The following is a 22,381-nucleotide window of genomic DNA, read 5'->3' on the forward strand; positions in this document are numbered from 1 at the left end:
ACGTGACGTCACCAGCAACATCTGTGCCCGATTTCATAGAGTTGTTTAGGCAGAATGTTGTGCTTTGAAAACGTTATCATTATTCTGCTCAGAAAATTAGCAGGATAGCAAAAGGTCGAGGACGTAGAAGTTTGCATGGGAGCAGGATGAGTGAAATGGAGAAACTTGCCAATAAGTTCTTTGGGTTTATACGCATGCCGCTTCCCAGGTTGTGTGGTAAACTTGGGTGTGATCCACCTTGCCACACGGCAGTTAACGGTCGTATGTTGGTTCAAATCCCGCTAATTCAACCCAAAATTTAAAATAAAAAACATGAGACATTTCTGTGTGGTGGATGTGCATAAATAAAAGTTTATTATCACTTTACTTGGAATTTTGGGGAAAATTCACAAGACGAAGGGACTAGTTGTCCAAAATGTTTACATGCCCAGAATTTCTCTCTTACAAGAACAGGACAGTTTAACATGCATTCTCCTATTTTCTTTAATAGAGCAAGGAACTTTTGCTCTTTGATTTGAACAAGCACATGACAAACAGTATAAAAGAAGATTTATCTCATTTGTCTTTATGAGTATACATACTTCATTATTAAATAGAATTGAAAGGTGTTTATCAAACTCAAAGTTAACATTTGAACAATGACTAGTTTTTTTGTTTGTTTAAAATAATATTACACAGTGAGAGGTTTTATTATTCAATTGAAAAACACAATAACTTGTCCAGTCAATCGTTTTACAGGCCTGACACTGAAACTACTGGCCATTAGCTTGTGGTCCAGTGTAAGATTCAAGCCCTGTACTTAGTGTTGCTCTGTATACAATTAGGCTTCATATTGGAGGATATAAAACTTCCCAAATGTTCCGCACTAATCCTTTGTTATAGCTAACATCAACAGAATTCCACGAAGCCCCGCCCCCTCCGTGGCGGCTCCTCCTCTTAGTCGATCGTTGAGAACTTGACATCTTGACGTCACCAATAACCCTTGACCTCTTGTATCTCTCATTGGTCGTTTGGTTTGTGAGGAGCAGATAGAGGTGATAGAAGAGAAAGATGGTGATCAAGATGCTCAGAAGACTTAGTGACGTCATCAAGAAAACTACCGCCGGTAGCTGCATAAACAGATGCTGACAAATATGATGGGATTGAAAAAGAAAAACAACAGATAAAACAATGAATGGCAAGTATAGAATTGTCATCATCCTCAAAGATTTTTCCAGATTAAGAAGAAAACAATTTTCCAAGAGAAAAGCACTAAAAAAAATTGCCAGGTCAAGCTACATAACAGACCCCCTTGTATAATTACGTCACCCTCTCAACTCTCTGAGTCAAAAGGAGACAGAAACTATGAAGATCTAGATACAATTGTCTTATTTTGATCATCAAAATAGACGATAATAAGCCATGTTAATGCCTCTACTGAAAAAGCTGAAAAGTAATTGTACCATTACGCGCATGCGTATAGGTTACACGCACAGGCTCTTCAATATTGGGAATGGACCATTGATCTCCATTATCAGTATAATGGAGATCAATGGAATGGACCCTTCCCATGAAATATGCTAATTACATTCACGCATGCGTACAGACCCTGTTGGTTGGCATACACCAAAGAGTTGTGCACTGAGCAGACGCGCAATCGCGTGTGCGTCACGCACCCATTAGCCGTGTACAAAACAGCGCAATTTTCCCTCATTTTGCCAACCAAAACGTTAGTGCGCACGCGCTATGTGCAATTTACATATTTCATGGGAAGGGTCTATTGGACCGCCATAGCACGTGTATAAAGCTTTCGCTCTCACTTGAGTAACACGCAAGAGGGAAATCTATATGGAATAAATCCAACGGTTTCGTGTTTTGATATGTCAATCATTTTTATAAGAACGTGTTCATACAAGAGTATTATTTTACGAAAACGAAAACGAGCACTCAAAACATTGACTCGTGTGTACCTAAGCCTTGCAAGCAAGTATGGTGTGGGCCTACATCAACATCGAAACACAAAGTGTCACGAAACAAAGTAATTCAAATCATGAACAAAAGTAGATTTAACCTTTCTTAAATAAGCACTTTTTGAAATAAAACACGGTGCATTGTTGAACGAGAATTTTACATTCCAAATATTAAACGCCACATAGTTGTTGATAGTGGTAACAATTAGTTACCTTACACTTTGTGATGTGAACAATAGAACAATGGTCATGGTTGTATCCTAAAACCACGATACGTTAGAGTTGTTATGACTTTTAATATTAATTGCTTTTAAAAAGGACCAACTCAAAATGGCCGATTGCAAAGCGAGCACTTCACATGATTCTATCCCGTTGCTCAACCTGGAAATCCACGCTTCCAAAGAACTGCGTGAGAATAAACGCTGGCCGTGGTTCGTCTGGTTCCTACTAAAGTTAATCGGGCTTTACAACAGCCGCAATATTGTGACAGTCAGACGGTGTCACAGGTGCCGTTTGGCTGCCGCTTTCAGACGGCCATACATCGAGGGTGAAAATGTGAGTAGCTACTGGGGTCGCCTTTCACACGACGACCTGGAGAAATCAGAAGGGGACGACCATGGACCCCTTATGGTTGAGGCTGAATGTGTTGTTTGCCAAACTGAGTGGTTTGACGGTGAGGGGAAGTACCGACCATACACGGAGAACGAGATAGGTAAGTAGTGTTGTATAATAATAATGGGAATATAACAACGGCCTTATTTTCTGTCTTACACCTATTTGTGTCCTGTCTTTTCATGTATGTACATGTCATTTTTTCCCGCCCGTCCATATAGGCTGGGGAACAGAAGCTGCTGCTTCACCCCTGACCTTTTGTTATTGCCATTTTGTTTAAAGTTCACTTTTATAGAATGTAGATATACTATCATCTTTAAGTACAAAAATCCTTTGCCAGCTGCTTTGAATCATATTAAATTATAATAGATGTTATAATCTCGGTAGTCTAGTTGGTAAGACACTGCTCTAGAATTGCATGGGTTGTGGGTTTCGAATCTCACAACACAGGACTCGGGAAAGTACTGAGTAAACAGTGCTATAACACATCGTGTATAGGTAAAAAAAAAAAAAAATTCAGATTAAATTAGATGAATGTCCTGCTATCAACCAAGGACAAGTCTGTATCCTTCGTTTTTGAAAGGGCAAGGGCACCAAGGCATACTTCTAGAGGGCACCCTAAAAAAGTGCCAAAACTTGAACCAGTATATTTAATGATTCTTTATGACTGTTTTCATGTTACAGGCGTCAGTAGGTGGAACCACTGTGGGAGCCTAATACTCTCCTTCGTTTGGCCTATCGTCATTATAGCTTTTGTCATGTTCGACGTGTATGGGTACATCAAAATGCTCTTGGAGGATACTGATGGAGATACTAGTTCCATGCCAATTATCAGCAAAGCTGTCTTCTTGTCCTTTATATCGTTGACACCGGTCTTAATTCTCACGGCGAATGTCATTAATGTTATCATGAATCAAAAACATCCGAAATTGGTCCTTGACTCCGGTTTCGGTTGGTACCGTGCTCTCAGTGTACGGTATATTGTTAAAGGACTTCAGCACTTGGATCTGGGTGAGAGAGGCCTTCCGCATAAAGCATTCCTGGGACTGTGTTTAATCTGGCCATGTGTAAACGGTGCATACCGTTTTGGGATTATTTATGGTTTAGTTGGTGTCGCAGACGAGGAAGAAGTCCATGTTCAGATCACGTCCAATGTAGGTATGGTTGGAATGCTGGTGTTTGCCGCCTTCTGTTACCTGATGATGCTCCTAAGGCTCTCACTGCAGAAGCAGTTTCTCCTGGAGATAGAGTTCCTCCGAAAGCACGTGGGAGATGTTGATTTATGCAGACGGCGTCTGGCGTTATTCGCGGAGGGGTTCGCAAGTATCTGCAGGCTTGTATCCGTGTGGTTCAATATTATCATAGCTGTTTCCACGTGGGGATTCACCGCTCAGATATGCCTAGACTACTACGTCCTGACTAAAGCCACCGAGTCTCCTACTCACCAAGAAATTGTTATCATGCACACCGTCAAAGCACTGATATGGTCTGTGAACAGCATGTTTGTACTGTTACCTGTCATTGCCATACGTGGGATCGATCTGAAACCTTTGTGGATGCAGTACAAGCGTAGCATCAGGCAGTTGGTTAGTGTGGACCACCAAGCATTTTGGGATAGGATCATTTCCTTCAACGAGGAGCAGTCTCCCGTGACGCAAGTCAAGGCACTAACGTTGACGTTCTCTGCTTTGGGGCTCTTCTTTGGTTTGGAATTCCCGGAACAGAATAATGCATACTGGTCCAATGAAAACATTATACATAACTCTACCAAATAACTCATTATTATTAGTGCCGATAGGTTTACCGTCGTTTAGCAAAAGAGCAGCTATCTTATTGATTGTGTACATTTAAAGGAACACGTTGCCTTGGATGGGACGAGTTGGTGAAAACAAAAGCGTTTGTAACCGTTTTTTATAAAATGCATATGGTTGGAAAGATGTTTTACAAGTAGAATACAATGATCCACACAAGTTTGCCTCGAAATTGCGTGGTTTTCCCTCTACTGTGCGAACTAACATGGTCGGCCATTTATGGGAGTCAAAATTTTGACCCCCATAAATGGCCGACGTGTTAGTCGACGAGGTAAAAGGAAAACCACGCAATTTCGAGGCATGTTTGTGTGGATCATTGTATTCTACTTTTACAACATCTTTCTACCCATATGCATTTTATAAAAAACGGTTACAAACGCTTTTCAAAGACCAACTCGACCGATCCAAGGCAACGTGTTTCTTTAACAGACCTACCATGATGCCAAAGTCTCCCAATGGCTCCAATTAAAATACCTACCGTGCCAAAGTCTCCCAATAGCTCATATTAAAAAGAAAAAGTCACGTGTAAAAACTGTCCTGTTTATATATGCTCAGCAGAAAAAAATAAGCACTTTTTTTCTGCGTTAGCATCTCTAGCGGCCCTGTCGTTATATTGTGATTGAAATCCCAACTACGCAAAATCCAAATGCTGTGCTATGTTAAAGGTACTTCAGTTTATAAATTATTCAAATGTTTAAACTAAGTGGTAGCTTTCAGATGTCCAGTGATAGTGTACATATTTATAATATGGCATAATACCGGACCATATTTAGAGAGGTTTGGCAAGTCTCCTGATATATGGATACGGATACGTCAGCACTTTTTGTGTTCACGTGACGCGTATCAGCGGCTTCCAGATAGGAATACATTTTCCCTAAATGACACGACAATCTTTTGATACGGAAACGCAAGGTAAAGACGGTGAATATCAAAAAATTTCATCGATTGTAAAACACCAGGACAAAATGAAAGTGAACCAACTGCTTTCAAAATGAAAGTCAACAGAAAGTCCGCCTACATATCGAAAATAAAGGTGTAACGCCGCCTTTCTGCACGATGGGAAAATGACAACTACACTGATTATGAATCATTTGGCTTAGAATATTGCTTAAAACTGAAAGTCCTGCACAGAAATCCCATACTTTGTTTTGCCACCAACCGCTCTCCACTTCGATAATGGCTGATTCTGAAACTTCTAGAAGTGAGTACCGACCTTTGCTTCACCAAGACACAGGGAACGGGTATGGAAGAAACCCGACCTATATGACTTACAGAGAACCACGGGCATACAAACATTGGCCGTGGTTTGTCTGGTTTCTGCTGAGGTTCATCGGTCTGTTTAACAGCCGGCATATTGTGGCGACTAGACGGTGTCATATCTGCCGTCTGACCGCAGATTTGGAAGAGGGATGTTCGGAGAGCGACGTGTGCCGAAACCTGGCAGTCAATAGCGACCCTGATTTTCGAAGTGGATGTGCGGTTTGTCGAAGTGAGTGGAGCAACGGCAGCGAAAGATACCGACCTTACTCGGAGACTGATATTGGTAAGTTGTCGAAATCAAAAGCTTGTCTGGAACATCTTAAAAGCACTGGGCACAGTTGCTACTTACTCAAAATAGTTGGGGGTTTTTGCATAAAAACTTACTTTGTACGAGCACTGGGGAGCTGTTGATGGTTTAAAACATTGTGAGAAACGGTTCTCTCTCAAGTAACGTGGATGTTTTTAGAAACAGGTAAATTATCACTGAAATAATGTAGCTAGAGTGTTTTTCTTTCATTAATCTCTTGACAAATAACAAATTGAGACCAATTGTTTGGGATACATCTAGTGAGAATACTGGTCTTTGACAATAGACTGTGCAAGTCTCGCGCGCACCGGAGCGAGAAAACACGACAACTGAAGAACTTTATTTTTTTATGAATCAAATCTTCGCTTTAATTTTTTTTAATGCCGAATCTGAACAACAAAAATATTCATAAGAGCTTGTTTAAATTAGTTTAGCTTTTTAACCAAGTACACAATTATCGGTTAAAGTCTATGTATAGACAAAAGTAAAACTCTGGGACAAGGATGTTTGTTTGATCTGAAACCCCTTTTGTAAATCTACGCCCGAATGTGAAACTACTCAAAGCTGGTTTATACGCGGACGCACGATGGTCGCAATGGCGTTAGATAAACGCGTGACGCATTTTAAAGAGGAAGCCGACGCCTAAGCGACCAATGAAAAGGCTTTCCACCCGGCGCGGCCAAAACAAGCGTCTGCGTAAGTTTCGTGATCGGAGATGGGCACAAATTCTTAATTTTTACCAAGTAACCTGACCTGAGGTCAAGTTTAAATATCGGTTTTTCATCGTTATTATGTTGACTTTATTTTTACTTTTATGTATGATCTTAATTAGTATTACATTTTTAACAACATATGTCATTTTTATGGTCATAAACTACATTAAACTAAAGTAATGGACGAAACAAAATCTCCCCAACGTAAATCTCCATTAGGTTGGGACCACAATGGTCCCGGAAGTTCAAATCCGCGCGAGACTTGCACAGTCTATTACCAAAGGTGCCTAGTGCCTTTAAACGTTCTAAAATACACAAGTTTCAAACTCACGAGGCGACAATCCACCCTGCACTCCAACCCCCAAAACAGAGAGGTAAATAACTGTAATGTTAAAAACTTATAATATGTATAAAATAAACCCATAAACAGCACTGGAATTCCATCTTTGATAGGGCCGTTTTCCATTTTGTACAGTGCACTTAAAATTGAACACTTTAAGTCTATGGGGAACTTTTGAAGGGGCTCTAAGACCAAGAGCCATTCGTTGCCCCCGTCCGTGGTTCTGAAAAGAACCTTGTTAAACAACCTTGTTAAACAACCTATGGTTAAAGGAACACGATGCCTTGGATCGGTCGAGTCGGTCTTCGAAAAGCGTTTGTAAGCGTTTGTTTTAAAATGCATATGGGTAGAAAGGTGTTGTAAAAGTAGAAAACAATGATCCACACAAACATGCCTCGAAAATGCACGGTTTTCCTTTTACCTCGTCGACTAACACGGTCGGCAATATTTTATGGGAGTCCAATTTTTGACTCGCATAAATGGCCGACCGTATTAGTTCGCAGAGTAAAAGGAAAACCACGCAATTTCGAGGCAAATTTGTGTGGATCATTGTATTCTACTTTTAAAAGATCTTTCAATCCATATGTGTATTTTATAAAACACGGTTACAAACGCTTTTTATATACCAACTCGTCCGATCCAAGGCAACGTGTTCCTTTAAAGACTCGACGTTTCGATCAGATGCTCTAATCGTCTTCGTATTGCTTACTGTTACAGGTGTGGCTAAGTGGAACCATCGTGGAAGCACCATACTCTCTATAGTCTGGCACTTCATACTAATCATCCTCATCACGTACGACTTCCTTTGGTACATGATCAACTACTGGGGAAAAGAGGACCAAATCATTCGCCTCATCAGCTATTCCGTCTTTTTACTCTCGATCATAGTCACACCAGTTTTGAGTCTTACAGCAAATGTCTGTAACATCGTGATGAACTACACGAACCCCAGACTGAGCCAGGATCTTGGTTTTACCTGGTACCACGCCCTAAGTATACGGTATATTGTCAGACGCCTTCAGCACTTGCAGTTGGGCGAGAGTGGCCTTCCGTATAAAGCATTCCTTGGGCTGTGTTTAGTCTGGCCAAGTGTAAACGGGATATTTCGTATTGTGCTTTACTTCGCCATAGTCAAACGGAACTTTCAAGATGAGGTTCATGTTCTCATTAGTCTGCATGTCTGTATGCTTGGAATGATGGTGTTTGGAGCCTTTTGTTATCTCATGCTCCTCCTTAGGCTTTCATTCCAGAAGCAGATTCGACACAAGTTAGCTTTCTTAAGGTGCCATGTTGGAGCTGTCGATGTCTGTAGGCGAAGCGTGGTATCCTACGCAGCGGAGCTCGGTAGCATATTCAGGCTCGTCTCGGTGTGGATCCTATTCATGCTTGCTGTCTCCACATGGGCAATCACAACCCAAGTATGCTGGGACTATGCCCCGAAAGGCAAAGCTTCTACTCCCTCTCAAAGAGACGTCAAGATCATGATCATCCTCAAGACACTTATATGGTCAGAGCATACCATGTTTATACTCCTACCCATCGTGGCGGTAGGTGGGATAGATCTGAACCGAATATGGGTGCAGTACACACGCAGTATCAGTAAGTTGAGAAGCGAGGAGTACGGTCACTTTTGGGATAAGATTATTGAGTTCTGTGAAGAACAAAGTCCCGTCACCCGAGTCAAGGCCGTCACGCTGATGTTCTCTGCTTTGGGGCTCTTCCTTGGGTTGAAACTCACCAATCAAAACATTGCGTTCTGGTCCCATATCCACAAACCAGTAGTACTCTTTCCGAGTATCCCCTATAATACAAGTTCGGTTGGTTGAAAAACTGCCTGATGATATCCATTAAACTGTGTATTTGGGGTGAAAGGATGGTTACGATGTTTCAAAACTGAACATTTTCATGTTTAAAGACATTTTAAAGTCAAACTGTTCTACCGCTTGAAGTTCGCCCTCTTCGGGAAACTGTTTCTTATTTTAAATATATGATATGTACAATAAAACTTAAAATAGTTACTGTTTAAAAGCACTGAACATATTGGAAATTGTAAAAGACCAGTATTTTGACTTGGTGTATCTTAATATACGCTTAGTATTAAAAAAAAAAATTCTTTGTAAAAATTTGGGCTGATCTGGTCATCGAAGATGCACGAATACAATGAAAGAAAAATATCTTTCAACAGCTCCCCTTTGCTCGCTTTCAAGTAAGTTGTTATGCTTACAATTATTTTGATAGTGTCCAGTGCCTTTAACGTCCTTCCACGCATTGGCGTTATAAGACACCAAAGCATGGAAAATACGTTCGCTGTAATACAATAATAAATTTGTACATTTTAATGTACAAATAAAGACCTCAAACGGAAACAATGATCTATTCAGGGCTTAGGACTAGTGTCAATATTTAAAACCCTCTTAAAGGTTGTGAACCCTTTTGCAAAATGAAAGGAAGTTTTTCATCAGAAATCATTTCCTGCACGCAAGCCTTTTTATTATTTCGTTATTGTACATTTCCAGATTCACGCTTTAACCAAGCTTTTGGTTTTTGGAACAGTTCATTTGTTTGAATAAAATGATGTAGATGTGCAAAATAAAACTAACATGTGACAATTTCATTACAAATGGGTCTCTTTTTTATAGATGTTGCTGAAAATCCGGAGCGAATTTGTCCACGCAGGAAAAATAACCCCTATAGGAATACACAATCTGAGAAACGTTACTGAAAGTAACACTTCTCAAATTCAAATTTTGGTGTATACATACAAAAAGATATCTTTTTACATAAGTACATTATATTGAATTTAAATGTTCGTCAAAATGTTTCATACTATCGAAAGCTGTAGGCTTCTTTATACCAACAGTTTTTAATGCAATTTATTTTGAGTGTGGTTACCAAACGTAGGCCTATATACCTTCAATTTGCTTCCCTTTTAGTGATGTAAAGTTATATAATGCTATTTTTAAAGGTATAATAATGCTGGTTTTAACTGATAATCACTCAAAATGTATATAAATGGTGGGGGGGGGGGGGGGTGGGGGTGGGGGTAAGGCCTATGTTATTATTATATATGGAAAATGTATGTTTTTAACTTACATAATATTGTATTGTTGTAATGGGCACATCCATCACAAGCCTCGGTTTTTATTAGGATGATGACTTCATGTGCAAACGTGGAAACAAATGTTCTATAAAATTGAACTGAATATTACTATAGCACGTGTAGAGAGGAACTGATACTGACATTGTCATACATGAGGGTAAATCTGGATATCGATTTTATGACAAGGCAGTTTTAATGAGAAATAGTCGTACACAAAACACAAAGCTGTTTGTTTACGTTTGCCAACATAGAGCACATGCTGATTTCAGTTATTTTTAATGGGGTTTCCCCTTAAAACTAGGTTACAATGCAAAAACTGGGGTGTTAAACTTGAGACTCTGAGTGTTGTCACACATAGATACCGAAGATAGAATCACATTTTACATCATATGGTGTTAAAGCAACACCAATGTGTTTGTGTTGACAGAAATATAACACCCTATGTTGTAAATGTTGATTCTCTCTTCGACTTTAAAGGCAGTGAACACTATTGGTAATTACGCAAAATAATTATCAGCATAAAACTTCACTTGGTAACGAGTAATGGGGAGAGGTTGATAGAATAAAACATTGTGAGAAACGGCTCCCTCTGAAGTAACGTAGTTTTCGAGAAAGAAGTAATTTTCCACAAATTTGATTTCGAGACCTCAAGTTTAGAATTTGAGGTCTCGAAATCAAGCATCTAAACGCACACAACTTAGTGTGACAAGGTTTTTTTTTTCTTCTTTCATTAATATCTCGCAACTTCGACGACCGATTGAGCTCAAATTTTCTCAGGTTTGTTATTTTATGCATATGTTGAGATACCCCAACTGTGAAGGCTAGTCTTTGACAATTACCAAAAGTGTCCACCGCCTTTAACACCCCGATTGTTGCAATTATACAAATGATTTCGTATAAAGCACAACTCATTAAACATCATGTGTGGTTGCTTTTATGTATACATTTTCAGAGGAACTTCCGTTTTCGGTTTTTGTGTACGTTTTGGTTTTGTAAGTTTTGTGTGGATGGGATAAAAGTAACGGGGAAGGTCGTGGGAAAATCTTTTTCTGTAATCATTTCGTCTTTTTTTCACCGATATTAATATTGTAATAAGCTGTTGGGTAATATTTTGTGTAGCAAATATTTATTATTGAAAGATGGATCGGGGATAGAGAATATAACTTTGTTTTTAATCTTACATCAACGATGTGTAAAAAGCACTGTATACTCGGTACGTTTCCGAGTTTTTTTTAATTCTTAGCGTGTAAATAACATAACTATTTGACCCTCTTCTTAAAAAAAACTATAGCTATCATGCGTATTGAGTATTAATCTGTATTATTGTATATAGCAAATATGACAAGAGGCATTACGTCGATTGTCATTTTCAATATCATAAACATTCAGGATTGTATTAAAAAGTTATGAACACATAATATGCACACACGAAATGTGACGTCACCGAATATGTTCTGATTTGGACAAATACTGCACTTGAAGAGTATGAAACAGTGTCATTTCAAACCGTTCACAAAAGGTCATGTTGGATTTTTGTTTCACCTTTGAGACGAGGGCCAAATTTCTTAAAGCTGCTTAAGCACAAAATATTGCTTAACAAATTTCTGCTTTAGCAGGTATGAGCAGGATACCAGTCTCAGGTTGTACGATCGCCACGGGTGTTTGGCTGGTATATTTGGGCATTATTTGGTTGTGCTAAGCTTATTCATACACAGGAAACCAACTGTCGAAACAAAAGTGAGGTTCTAAAAACTACAGTACATAAACTCTCATATCAGTGACCAGATTTCCGCTCGTGCTGATTGGCTAAGTTGCGCTCGCATTGTAATAAGGCGTGACCTGGATGAAACGAATAGCTTCAGCCACAGAGTGCAAGTTCCTTTCATTTCATAGTTCCAATGAAGATGGCGGAAGGCAGACCTACAAGTGAGTACATCCCTTTGCTCGCAAGGGGCCCTAGCGATCCAGTCCACATGATCCCAGCCCCTCCGCAAAACTACCAGGCTGTTATTGTTGATGGAGAAAATTGCAGAGTTAAACGTTGGCCGTGGTTCGTCTGGTTCCTGCTGAAGTTCATTGGGCTTTTCAACAACAGCCAATGCATTGTGAGGAGGAGTAAGTGTCCTTCATGCCTCCTCTCAGCTCTTAAAGAGAAGGAACTGGGTAGTGATGAGGGGCTCCTTTACCCGGGTGAGCTGGAGAGTAACGAAGATGAACCATTGGACCTGGCCAGCTTGATGCGTAGTGACGCCTGTGTGGTGTGCCGGGGCGAATGGTTTGACGGCAGGGGGAGGTTCCGGCCTTACACAGAGACTGATATCGGTAAGTTTTATCTCAAGGTGCATTTCTGTGTCATCAATGTGTAGTAATTTGAGATGAGATGATCCAAATAGGAGGGTGAATATCCAGCCCAGAAATATCTAATGACTGAGAATGTTTTAAATAGTTCCAGCACGTCCGTTTCTATTTCCGTTTGTTTTATTTTAGCTGGTGAGCTTCAGAAAATTCATCGAATAAGATGACCCATTTCCATTTGAAATTTATTTTAACAGCTGAGCTAATCATTCTTTGTCCCGGATGTTAAATAGCTGCAGTACCCGCTGGTAAAACATACGATTTTAACTGCCTCCAGCTACCGGGGAATTTCGGTGCCGGTGTCAGATGTAATTGTGTCCGCCATGCAATACTGTCCGCTCCGGACACTTTTGCATATGCAATCGTGTCCGGGGCTATGCAAAAAACGTCCGGCGGACATGTACATGACTGTACATGTATGTGCGCGCGTAAGCGAGCGTATATGCACTGAACCTACGTATATAATATGCAGCATGAATACTCGCGTATTTTATGATTGCAGCTAATACCCAACGGACGAACATTTCCCATGTCATTCATGGCATACACTTTGCGGACGTGTTCCGTTGACCAAGGGCGTTCAAGGACGGTTTTGCCAGGGGCGGACACAACTGCATATGCAAATGTGTTCGGGCGGACACAATTGAATTATGCAGCAGCGTCCGGGCGGACACGATTGCATATGCAAAACCGTCCGGCGGACATTATTGCATATGTCCTCCGCATAGTATTGCACAGAGGACATAATTGCATGCGACACCGGGTTCAGCTGGTATGACACTGCTCTAAATTGCAACGGTCGTGGATTCGATCCCACCCGAGTATTACATGCCTCAGTTTTTTTCACATGATTGCTATCCCCTATTCTGCTATTTGTAGGTGTTGATAATTGGAACCATCGTGGAAGCACCATACTCTCAATCATCTGGCCATTGACCCTGCTTGCTCTTGTCATTTATGACTTTAGCTTCTACTTGAAAAACTACTGGGGGAAGCGAGAGCAGATAATACGCCTCATCAGCTACTCAACATTCTTACTCTTCACTGTTTCGACTCCGCTCTTGAGCGTCTTCACTAGTATTTACAATATGATGCGAGGTAGGCAGAGAAATTTCTGTTGGTCTAGTGTACTCAATATAAGATACATTGTCAAACGCCTACAGTATTTGGAACTGGTGGAGCATGGCTTACCACACAAGCTCTTCATTGCTGTGTGTTTGCTTTGGCCTTGTTTGAATGGAGTGTTCCGAATGGTGATTTTCTATGACATCGTCCAATCCACATCGGACGGGGTTCATACACAAATCTCTCTTGATGTCGGCTTGGTGTGTATGCTGGTGTTTGGTGCCTTCTGTTATCTGATGCTACTCCTGAGGATCTCATTTCAGAAGCAGCTTCATCTAGAGTTGGCTTTCCTCCGGCGGCATGAGGGATCGCTTGATGTATGCAGACGTCGCCTGACCTTGTATGCAGGTGAACTTGGCAGCATGTCCATGCTGGTGTTCATCTGGATCATATTCATTGTTGCAGTGTCTACTTGGGGCTTCACAACGCAGATAAGTTGGAACTACTTAAGGATGAGCAATACTACTGGTTCCACCTCACCTCGTCAGAGTAGGATTCAGAACCATCTTGATTTCTTGATCTGGTCGGAGGATTTTATGTTTCTGGCTCTTCCTCTTGTGGCAGTTGGTGGGATAAATTTGAACAGGTTGTGGATTCAGCTGAAGCGAGGTATTAGTCAGATGAGGACCGTGCCGAATGAAGACTTCTGGGATAGAATCATGGTTTTCTGTCAGGAGCAGTCACCGATGCGTAAAGTGAAGGTGCCAACTTTGATGTTTTCTGCTTTAGGACTCATTCTCGGTTTAAAATTTGCAGACCAGAATATTGATTATTGGGGTGCGAAATCTGAAAACCTGACCAATGTGAACTTGATATAGAAGACAACTATCGGATGAACACCTGTAGTGTACATGTACCTTCAGGTACAAACTTCACAGACATGAGGTAAAAGTAACCGCTATTTCCCAATATTGCCTTGCGTCAAATAACATCCCGAGGTGTTTGTGGCGCGTGTCTTGGTTGAGCGGTCTATAGCTCGTCAAGCCCAGGCTTTGGTGTTGTCAACAGCAGAGTGTGGGTTTAAATCCCAGTCGTTACACTGTGCCCTTGAGCAAGGCACTAACCATAATTGCTTCATAAAAGGTTGGGAGGTAGTGTTCTGCTCTACCAGCCAAGCTCCTAGTGGACTGTAAAGGGGTACCACTTTTTCAGCCCCTAGAGTAGATGGCAACGTGCCCACGGTAACAGATAATTTGGGTCAACAGCCCAAATCAGTTACCTGTAACCCTCACCTAGTGACCACCAAGTCTTGTGATGTTAGGCGGGCGAACTCATTTTTTAAAAAAACAGATGGTGTATTAATCACATACCTTTACTTTATGGCACTAAATACCATCTTTTGGAGGAAATACCATCTTTTGGACATGTAGCTTATTTGTACAGTAAAAGAGCAACTAATCAGAAAGAGCAGTTGAAAAATGCTTAAAGGCAGTGGACACTTGGTAATTACTCAAAATAATTATTGGCATAAAACCTTATTTGGTAACGAGTTATGGGGAGAGGTTGATGGTATAAAACATTGTGAGAAACGGCTCCCTCTGAAGTGACGTAGTAATCGAGAAAGAAGTAATTTTCCACGAATTTGATTTCGAGACCTCAAGTTTAGAATTTGAGGTATCGAAATCAAGCATCTGAAAGCACACAACTTCATGTGACAAGGGTTTTTTCCTTTCACTATTATCTCGCAACTTCGATGATCGATTGAGCTCAAATGTTCACAGGTTTGTTATTTTATGTATATATTGAGATACACCAAGTGAGAAGACTGGTCTTTGACAATTACCAATAGTGTCCACTGTCTTTAAACTGAGCATGCTAGAGGAGTAGTCTTCTAATGCAAATATTTAGGAACGTCTGGTTCAATGTACATTGCTTTACTGAGTGATGGGCAGAAAATATGCATCTAACCTTGCAAAGTACAATACAAGTTTTTAATTGTAACAATAGCCGCTATAAGTTTCACGTATCATACCAGAAACAATACGCAAGCAAAGCTATGTAAACATAGTTTACCTTCATTTTCTATTCTTCATTCTTCAGAACTGTCTTTCTATGAGGATTTATGGGATTAATTTTTATTATCTTAGTTTGAAAAGGAAAGTAGTTTTTCTTCAAGAAAGTTCTGAAACTTTCCCGTACTAGTTTATGTCACAGGTTTTCACGACTAATTTTGTTGTGTTTGTTTTCTTTTGTTTTGTTTTTGGTTTACTGTGCCTTGAACACCCTTGTGGATATGTGCACATTACAAGTCTATTAATAATATATGGGTGCATTCGATTAGCTTCCCTGGGTCGACCCCGATGTGGCGCATTTTTTTTTTTTTTTTCCATGACAAATGTGGGCACATATTTACCCCACGTTCGTCCTGGAAAAGTCGCCTATTTCGTTTTCCAAGACGAATGTGTGCAGGAGTTTACCCACGCTCAACCTGGAAAAAAAACAGACACATCATCACGTGAGCCTTCCCGTGGTGACATCAGTGCACCTCAGGCCAGCCCCAAGAGCCCGGCTTGTGGATAGGGTCACTTGGGGCTGACCCGAGATGCACTGACGTCACAACGAGAAGGCTCACGTGATGATGTGTCTGTTTTTTTTCCAGGTGGAGCGTGGGTAAACATCTGCACACGTTCGTACTGGAAAACAAAATAGGCCACTTTTCCAGGATGAACCTGGGATAATTTATGTGCCCACGTTCGTCCTGGAAAAAAATAAAATACGCCACATCGGGGTCGACCCAGGGAAGCTAATCGAATGCACCCCCTAACACGCGAATGAGACAAACTCATATATATATACTTTAAGACGGTTCCCAAAAGTTGGGATATGCGCATGACTTCAGAATATGTGAGCCTTACAAGTCTTTACTATTAATAATATTATAACAGGAACAGCAAAGAGAAAAGTCTTGTAGCAGTAATGTAGTATTAGTAAATGCTGAATTTGAATGTTTTTGTTTGCAGCATACTGGGCCTAAAAAAACACATTGTACTTTGCTTATCTTTGGGTGCATTCAGTACTGAGCTCATAATATAGAGCCAAAAAGATTTTGTTGTTAAGGCCTATGACGGATTATGACGCAACATTTAGATCTGAACCAGGATGTAATTAAGTGATCGTTATCGTCATTGTAAAAATTTGTATCAATGTAAGAGGAACAAGTGAAAATCATTTTTTACTATAATCAGATCTGTGTGCATACAGGATATCAAAGGCAGGATGTACTTTTGGTAATAACTCTACAAGTTAATGACCATAAAAACTTTACTTGGTAAGAGAGGTGGAGAGCTATTAAAAACACTGTCAAAAAACATTGTTAGTTTTGAATGATGGAGAAATAGGTGATTTTTTTACCCAGAAATTTGAATCTGTATAAGGCTTCAGATATAAAGCCTTTCTCAGGCATCTGAAATGTTTTATGCAACAACAGTGTTTTTTTCTTTCATTACTTTCTTGCAACTTCAATGGACAATTGAGCCGAAATTTTCACAGTTTGGTATTGAAACAAGGTTTGGTATTGTTGGGATGCAATAAGTGAGGATACTGGTCTTTAACAATCACCAAAAGTATACCCTGTCTTCGAAGGATATATAATCCAATAAAACTGTCATGGTAAATTCATCTACCAGCCCTTTATACACTCAGGTTTCAACGTGTTACACGTATTACTGCATGTTTACCAAGTGGTTGTTATTCCTAATTAGAGTGATTATTTTAAATAAGTAACATTATGCTGAACAAAGAAAAGTCGACTAGCGCGGGGCTTTAACCTGCGACCTCCAGATAAAAGTGTTAGCCGGTGCTCTACCAACTGAGCTTGTTAGTCCTCTACATGTATGTATGTTGGTGGTCTCCCTGTTTTGTCAATATCTTTATTTCCCTTGTTGCTTATTACTTGATGCTTGAAATAAAAAGTTGCATTATCTATGATCCCTCTGCAGCCGCTTCCGAGGGTGTGTCGTAAACTTGGGTGTTCGCTGAGGCAACAAAGGCAATTGCATCCATGCCCCCTCTTTGCCATGGTGCCCTTGCAATGCTCTAGTAGAAGTTTGCAATCCCTTGACACAGGAAAACAATGCCTTGGTGCCCTTACCTTTTCAAAAACAAAGCATACAGGCCTGTCTATGGCTGTACATCAATTACAGCTAATGGCCATGATTGGCACCCCCAAACAAAGATGTTGACAAAATAGGGAGACCGCAAACATAGGGCTCAATAGCTCATCAGTTGGTAGAGCATCAGCACAATAATCTGGAGGTTGCAGGTTCAAGCCCCACTCTAGTTAATTTGTCTGTGTTCAATCCAAAATTCAAGTTTTTCTTTTAAACTCACCTGAAAAACGATTAGTGAGGTGACCTGGTGGAACTGACCGTCCGTCCCGTAGTAACCAGCTTTCCAAATTCCAGATTCTCTTGCAACTTCCCGCAAGACACAACCCGAGATGTAGGACATGTGAGAAGTTAGAGTTGCTATACTGAATAGAAGCAGGAGAAAGTAGCGGACATTTCTGCCTCCAATACAGTTGTTTATCCACGAGCAATGGTGATCAAAGCGGTAGACACAGTGGTTACAATATGCTGGATCAGGAAGAAGGAGAAAAAACAAATGAACGCACCAAAGATAAAAAAATTTGTGCATGCAAAGAAATCACTGATTTGTAGGGCGAAAGCATGTATATATTTAGTCTTGATTGGTGATGCTTGTTCTTGTATTACAAGAACATTTTAAAAAGCTGTTTTATAAAGAATTTTAAAAAGCTGTGCAGCAGAAAATTCCTTTGCTTAGCAAGAAATGAGTTGGGTACCAGTCACATCAATGGTAAAAGTACAGTGTTTTGACAGGTAATCTAATTTTACTAAGCAAGAGTATTCTATTCTTAGCAAGTTTTTGTGCTCACAGACTTAATGCAATTGGGCCCCACAGAACTTTGGACTTGGACTCGAATGTTTGTCAATGTATTGTTAATACATGTACTGATGTAGATGGAAATAGGTTTTACCCATACATCCTATGTGCTTGTGGGAGTGTCGTGGCCGAGCAGTTAAGAGCACCGAATTCAAACTCTGGTGTTTCTGATCAGCAGAGTGTGGGTTCGAATCCCCAGCCGTGACACTTGTGTCCTTAAGCAAGACACATAACCATTGCGACGTCCTTCGGATGGGACCTAAAGCCGTTGGTCCCATGTGTTGTGTAAACGCATGTAAAAGAACCCAGTGCACTTATCGAAAAGAGAAGGGGTTCGCTCCAGTGTTCCTGGCTGGATTGGCAGCATATTGCGCCACAGCATCTTGGAAACCATTACATGGTACTTAAGGATTAGGTCTTATATCTCAAAATTCACCCCACTCCTTGCAGTAATAATACCTGGCGCTTTGTATCCTTTGGCAAAAGGCGCATTATAAATACGGTTATTATTATACTCGGTACTTTCCTGAGCTTCGTGGGTTCGAATCCAACCCGAGTAAAGTGCCTGCGATTTTGTTTAGGGAACTTGGGAATGTATTGTTAGTTAAAAGATGTTGCATAAAATGCCTAGAAGTAAACTGCTCACCACAATGCTTTGAACGTGCAGGTTTGACAAACTCACAGGTGCTGCAACGTACCCCTTCTTGATACATAACGCCATCATACGGAAACACATTGCTACATTCCTCATAGTTCTTCCTATCGATAACACCTGGGTCACTCCAGCAGCAGGTTGAAAAAATCAGGCCGTTCATCACTATGCCAATGAAGGGAGATATAACATGGATCATCGACAGATTGTATTCCTTAGCCCTGGGGTAGATTTCTCTCGAAAATACTACAAATATTCCAGACAATATGATGACATACACAGCTTGTATGTAGTGGTTCCTGTTGGAAAGTCAATGAAAGATGAGAAACCACATTGGTTTGGATGGCCTCCAAGAAAGAGGAAATATTGAAATATTAAATACTGGGTTTCAGTGGTTGAAACCCCTATACTGAAACTGAATATGGTTGATTGGATAAGATTACTTACAACGACTTGAAAGTACAAACAATCAAACCATGTAGAGACAATACATCTTTGATAGAAAAACACAGTATTCTTTAGCCCCCCCACTACTTAGACTGCTTTGGGTCATCTATACCCTCAGTCACCTAGGCCCCCACTCCATTATTTATTTTATTTAGACTGCTTTGGGTCTGCTATACCCTCAGTCCCCTAGGCCCCACACCCTCACTATCCTCTGTGCTTGTTCCTACTGACACAATTCAGTGAGCACACACCACCCAAGGCGCCCAAGTATTCTTTGGAATTTAACTAAAACGAACAAGTTGTGTTTTTGTCTAATTACAAAATGTAAAGAACAATCTCAATCTCTACCTCAGAAACAAAATGTCATAAGAGAATGGTTGCCCCCCCCCCCCCTGCAGCATACCCCTTACAAAGTAAAAGCATACCCCCCACTGACAAGAAAGAAAAGTCCTGGCGCTCCCATCAACGCGTGACTTTAAAATATCCAAATATTTTGGATATCTTAATAGTCCTGTGGTTAATCCATTCTGTGTCAGAGACATAATTGTACATCGATAATGTGTGATCAAGAGGCATCAAGTCATAGAGCAACTAAATACAATCTTTCTACTTTTTCATGCGCCGACTGACCACTTGCGACCTTCAGAAAAAAAAGAGGTAAAACAAAAAAGAAAGATTGCAGGACCAAACAGTTTTTAGTATGGGAAAGAGGACTTTGAGGGTGCTGTGTGACCTGTTTTGAGGGGGTTGCCATGCCATTTGCAAAATTTCCATATGATCAGTTAATCACTAAAATAAATGGTGCGTGAAAGGGTTAAAAATACTGTTCTGCCCAGTGCAAAATGGAATGTAGGTTTACCTTGTGAAAAATACATGAGTGATGAGATTGCTCAGGCGATGCTGCACTTGACGTGGCAGACAGATCCGAAGTATGACCACTGCTGTCTAGAAATTGAAGTGAACAACAATACAGGGCGAGTCAAAACGAAGTTGACCAAGATTTTTGATTTAAAAACAAAACGACAACTGACACTCAAAACCCAAGTGAACCACATAAACAAGCATTCATTTCTGCTTATCTGAAAAAAAAAGAATGAAACAAGTTGACTTCAAAGAGAAGTATAATGCCTGTTTTACTGAAAGAACTCATGTTTGTAGCTGTCCATGGAATGTTACTGGTATGCTTGACTGAATCACAACAAAAGTGGCAAAGGGTTTAATTTGCTTACTTTACATTTGTTTTGTCAAGTATTGTAAAATGACAGCTTGCAAAATGAGTACCTTAATTAAAATAGGCATCCTCTTAGGAATTACCAATTTCTTTCATTTGTTTTATTTCTAATAAGCAGGTGAGAGTGTCTGTTATGCTTTACTGAACTTTTGAGTGGCATTTGTTTGTTTTGAAAATATATCACCAATCACAGTCAAATTCTTGTTGACTCGCCTTGTATAAGAATAATCATAAAGTCATTGTGTGCAGCAAAATGAGTTTCCAACGAACAACTTATCAAATTGTAGCAACTGGGTGTTATTTGCACTGAAGCAAATTGTCAATTCTTCAGTGACCTCGGTACTCTCTATGAATCAAGGTAAGGTACAGCTTTGGAGTTGCTGTCAACAAGACTGCTTGATGAAGTGAGTTCATTCTCTTCAAATCAAGTAAATTAAATCGCTGTTAAAGTGACACGTTGCCTAAGATCAGGCAAGTTGGTAAATAAAAAGCGTTTGAAAATGTTTGTTTAAAATAATGTTTGTTCTAAGAGACAGATATTTTAAAAGTAAAATATAATAATCAACACAAATATGCCTCAAAATTGTTGGTTTTACTCTTACTTTACAAATTAACACGGTCGGCCATTTCAGCTCTAAAGCAAAAAACAAACCTGTACTGTTGCTTGGCGAATCTTTCCAATAATACCATGGCGATGATATTCACTGTCTCCCAATAAAATGACATAGCTTGCCAACAGGAAAAAAACCATGTACGCAATTATCAATGTCAGAAAATCTGCCATTTTTTATTTGTCGGCCCTGAAAAGAAATCATGAAAAAAAAGTAAATTAAAAGGTTTCCAATAAATTGATGCAGGTTTTGATAAATGAAAATGTAATTCTCCTTTTATGGTATAATTCAATGCTTTGTGACCTTTACTTAAAAATATTGTGCTTGAATTATAGAATATTCATATTCATAAAAACAAACTTTTCAATTTCATTTCATTTCACTACATTCTATATTAATACTATTCTGGTTATAAAACTTAAAAGCCAAGCCTTCTAATCTAACAAAATAAAATAAACAAACTTAGTCTTTAATTTAAATCAAAGCCAAGCCCAATGCAATAATAATGGAAAGAAAACAATCGTAAGAATTGAAAAGAAGTTTCAGTTTTAAGTGGGAGGAAAAGAAAATCCAAGAGCCTTATTCAAAGGAAAATCCTCATAATAATATTATAGTATAGACTGATGAACACCCAATCCACATGTCCACGTAACATGGGTAGTGTACACTCGACTCTGGTGCATTCCCTGCATATGCACTCATTGCTAAATGTACTAACTAATTACTAAGCTAGCGTTAGCTGTACGCAGATAGCAAGAAGAATGATAAAAAAATCAAATTCTACGGACGGTCACACTTCGATAATACGAAGGACAGTTGGAACATTATATAGTTTAACACTTTATCCAGGATTTACAATATCATTTAAAAAGACAAACATTAAATGGAGAAAAGTGAAATTCACCTCACAGGGAGAGCGCAACTGTTTTGCAGACGACTTTCATTTCATGAATCTATTTTCATCGG

General features: G+C 39.8%; 4 protein-coding genes across 4 annotated transcripts; 3 read left to right on the forward strand and 1 right to left on the reverse strand.

Annotated features, from left to right (window-relative positions):
- Positions 1 to 335: 335 nt before the first annotated feature.
- Positions 336 to 22,378, reverse strand: LOC139943709 (palmitoyltransferase ZDHHC4-like). The gene is made up of 6 exons (XM_071940454.1): positions 22,320 to 22,378; positions 21,457 to 21,604; positions 20,433 to 20,518; positions 19,121 to 19,425; positions 17,902 to 18,146; positions 336 to 1,124 (listed from the first exon to the last, which is right to left on the reverse strand). The coding sequence occupies exons 2-6, from the start codon at positions 21,586 to 21,588 to the stop codon at positions 828 to 830; spliced, it is 1,065 nt and encodes a 354-aa protein (XP_071796555.1). The 5' UTR covers positions 21,589 to 21,604; positions 22,320 to 22,378; the 3' UTR covers positions 336 to 827.
- LOC139943707 (uncharacterized) lies at positions 2,280 to 4,485 on the forward strand. Its single transcript, XM_071940451.1, has 2 exons — positions 2,280 to 2,661; positions 3,246 to 4,485. The coding sequence occupies exons 1-2, from the start codon at positions 2,280 to 2,282 to the stop codon at positions 4,334 to 4,336; spliced, it is 1,473 nt and encodes a 490-aa protein (XP_071796552.1). The 3' UTR covers positions 4,337 to 4,485.
- On the forward strand, positions 4,507 to 11,366 carry LOC139943706 (uncharacterized). The gene is made up of 2 exons (XM_071940450.1): positions 4,507 to 5,915; positions 7,710 to 11,366. The coding sequence occupies exons 1-2, from the start codon at positions 5,549 to 5,551 to the stop codon at positions 8,816 to 8,818; spliced, it is 1,476 nt and encodes a 491-aa protein (XP_071796551.1). The 5' UTR covers positions 4,507 to 5,548; the 3' UTR covers positions 8,819 to 11,366.
- Positions 11,799 to 15,836, forward strand: LOC139943705 (uncharacterized). The gene is made up of 2 exons (XM_071940449.1): positions 11,799 to 12,414; positions 13,327 to 15,836. The coding sequence occupies exons 1-2, from the start codon at positions 11,991 to 11,993 to the stop codon at positions 14,388 to 14,390; spliced, it is 1,488 nt and encodes a 495-aa protein (XP_071796550.1). The 5' UTR covers positions 11,799 to 11,990; the 3' UTR covers positions 14,391 to 15,836.
- Positions 22,379 to 22,381: the final 3 nt, after the last annotated feature.

This window comes from Asterias amurensis, chromosome 11, assembly GCF_032118995.1.
Source record: "Asterias amurensis chromosome 11, ASM3211899v1".
Lineage (NCBI taxonomy): Eukaryota > Metazoa > Echinodermata > Asteroidea > Forcipulatida > Asteriidae > Asterias > Asterias amurensis.